We start from the raw sequence: 1140 nt of genomic DNA, 5'->3' as shown, positions 1-1140 counted from the left end.
AACAGAAAGAAATTATAATCAAGTATATCAACAAAGGAAAGTAATCTTTGTCGAAAAATATCAACCCATCTCCCATAAGCAGTATGATTTTCGAACCATTGTTTAGGAACATCAAAAGTGTGTAATGGTAAAACAACAGGGGTTATAGGTTCAGCCATTTGTGATTTAGATGATTCTCCTTTTTCGGATTTTGAAGAGGATCTACTCATCCTTCTTTTAGGTGCCATTGAAGTAGAGTATGAAAAGCTTGAAAGGGAAAGTGAAAGAGACGGTTTTGAGAGAAAATCAGAAAAAGATTTTGTGAGTAAATGAATGAGTAAAGCGTTTTACTCTCTTTTAAGGAGTATAGTACATGCATTTGTACTTTCATTAAATTGATTGATTTGACAACACAAGAGAATGCAAAGGGTGTGTGTGTGTGTGAAGCTTGACCGGTTTGTACATCATGGTGAACAAGCATTTGATTTTGGTTTTCAACCGTGAATCAGTGGAAATACAATTATGAGATTAATTGAATTTATTAACCAAAATAATGAACACAATTTTAACGCATTGATGATGTTCACAACTAATCGAAACAAACAATTTTGTTTTTTAAAAAATAATTAAATATCCTTTATTAATTAAAGGTCAAAAAGAATTTGTATTCCCAAATGATAACAGAAGGTTTTGCAGTCATTGTGGAAATTCCATTTTCCCTACTATTAATATGGTCCCTAGAAGGAAAAGAAATAGTAGAATCTAAAAATTTGAGATCAATTCATTCAATATTTCCTTTTTTAGAGGACAAATTCTTACATTTAAATTATGTGTTAGATATATTAATACCTTACCCTGCCCATCTAGAAATCTTGGTTCAAACTCTTCGCTATTGGTTGAAAGATGCCTCTTCCTTGCATTTATTACGATACTTTCTTTACGAGTATCGTAATTGGAATAGTCTTATTCGGCCAAAAGAATCCATTTCCCCTTTTTCAAAAAGGAATCGAAGATTATTTTTGTTCCTATATAATCTTGTTGTATATGAATACGAATCCCTTTTTGTTATTCTACGCAAGCAATCCTCTTATTTACGATCAACGTCTTTTGGAGCCCTTCTTGAACGAATCCATTTTTACGGAAAGCTAAAATATCTAGTAA

The 1140-nt window shown here is 31.6% G+C and overlaps 1 protein-coding gene across 1 annotated transcript in view; it reads left to right on the top strand.

Annotated features, from left to right (window-relative positions):
- Positions 1–636: 636 nt before the first annotated feature.
- The window catches only part of LOC130814912 (maturase K-like), a 1878-nt gene continuing 1374 nt past the window's right edge, over positions 637–1140 (top strand). Inside the window, exon 1 of the mRNA XM_057681187.1 lies at positions 637–1140. This exon is cut by the window's right edge and continues 1374 nt beyond it. Within this exon, the coding sequence (XP_057537170.1) occupies positions 654–1140 (487 nt within the window). The 5' untranslated portion in view covers positions 637–653.

Source organism: Amaranthus tricolor, chromosome 6 (genome assembly GCF_026212465.1).
Source record: "Amaranthus tricolor cultivar Red isolate AtriRed21 chromosome 6, ASM2621246v1, whole genome shotgun sequence".
NCBI lineage: Eukaryota > Viridiplantae > Streptophyta > Magnoliopsida > Caryophyllales > Amaranthaceae > Amaranthus > Amaranthus tricolor.
The sequence above is the reverse complement of the archived record's forward strand: the minus strand, read 5'-3'. Positions and strand labels throughout refer to the sequence as shown.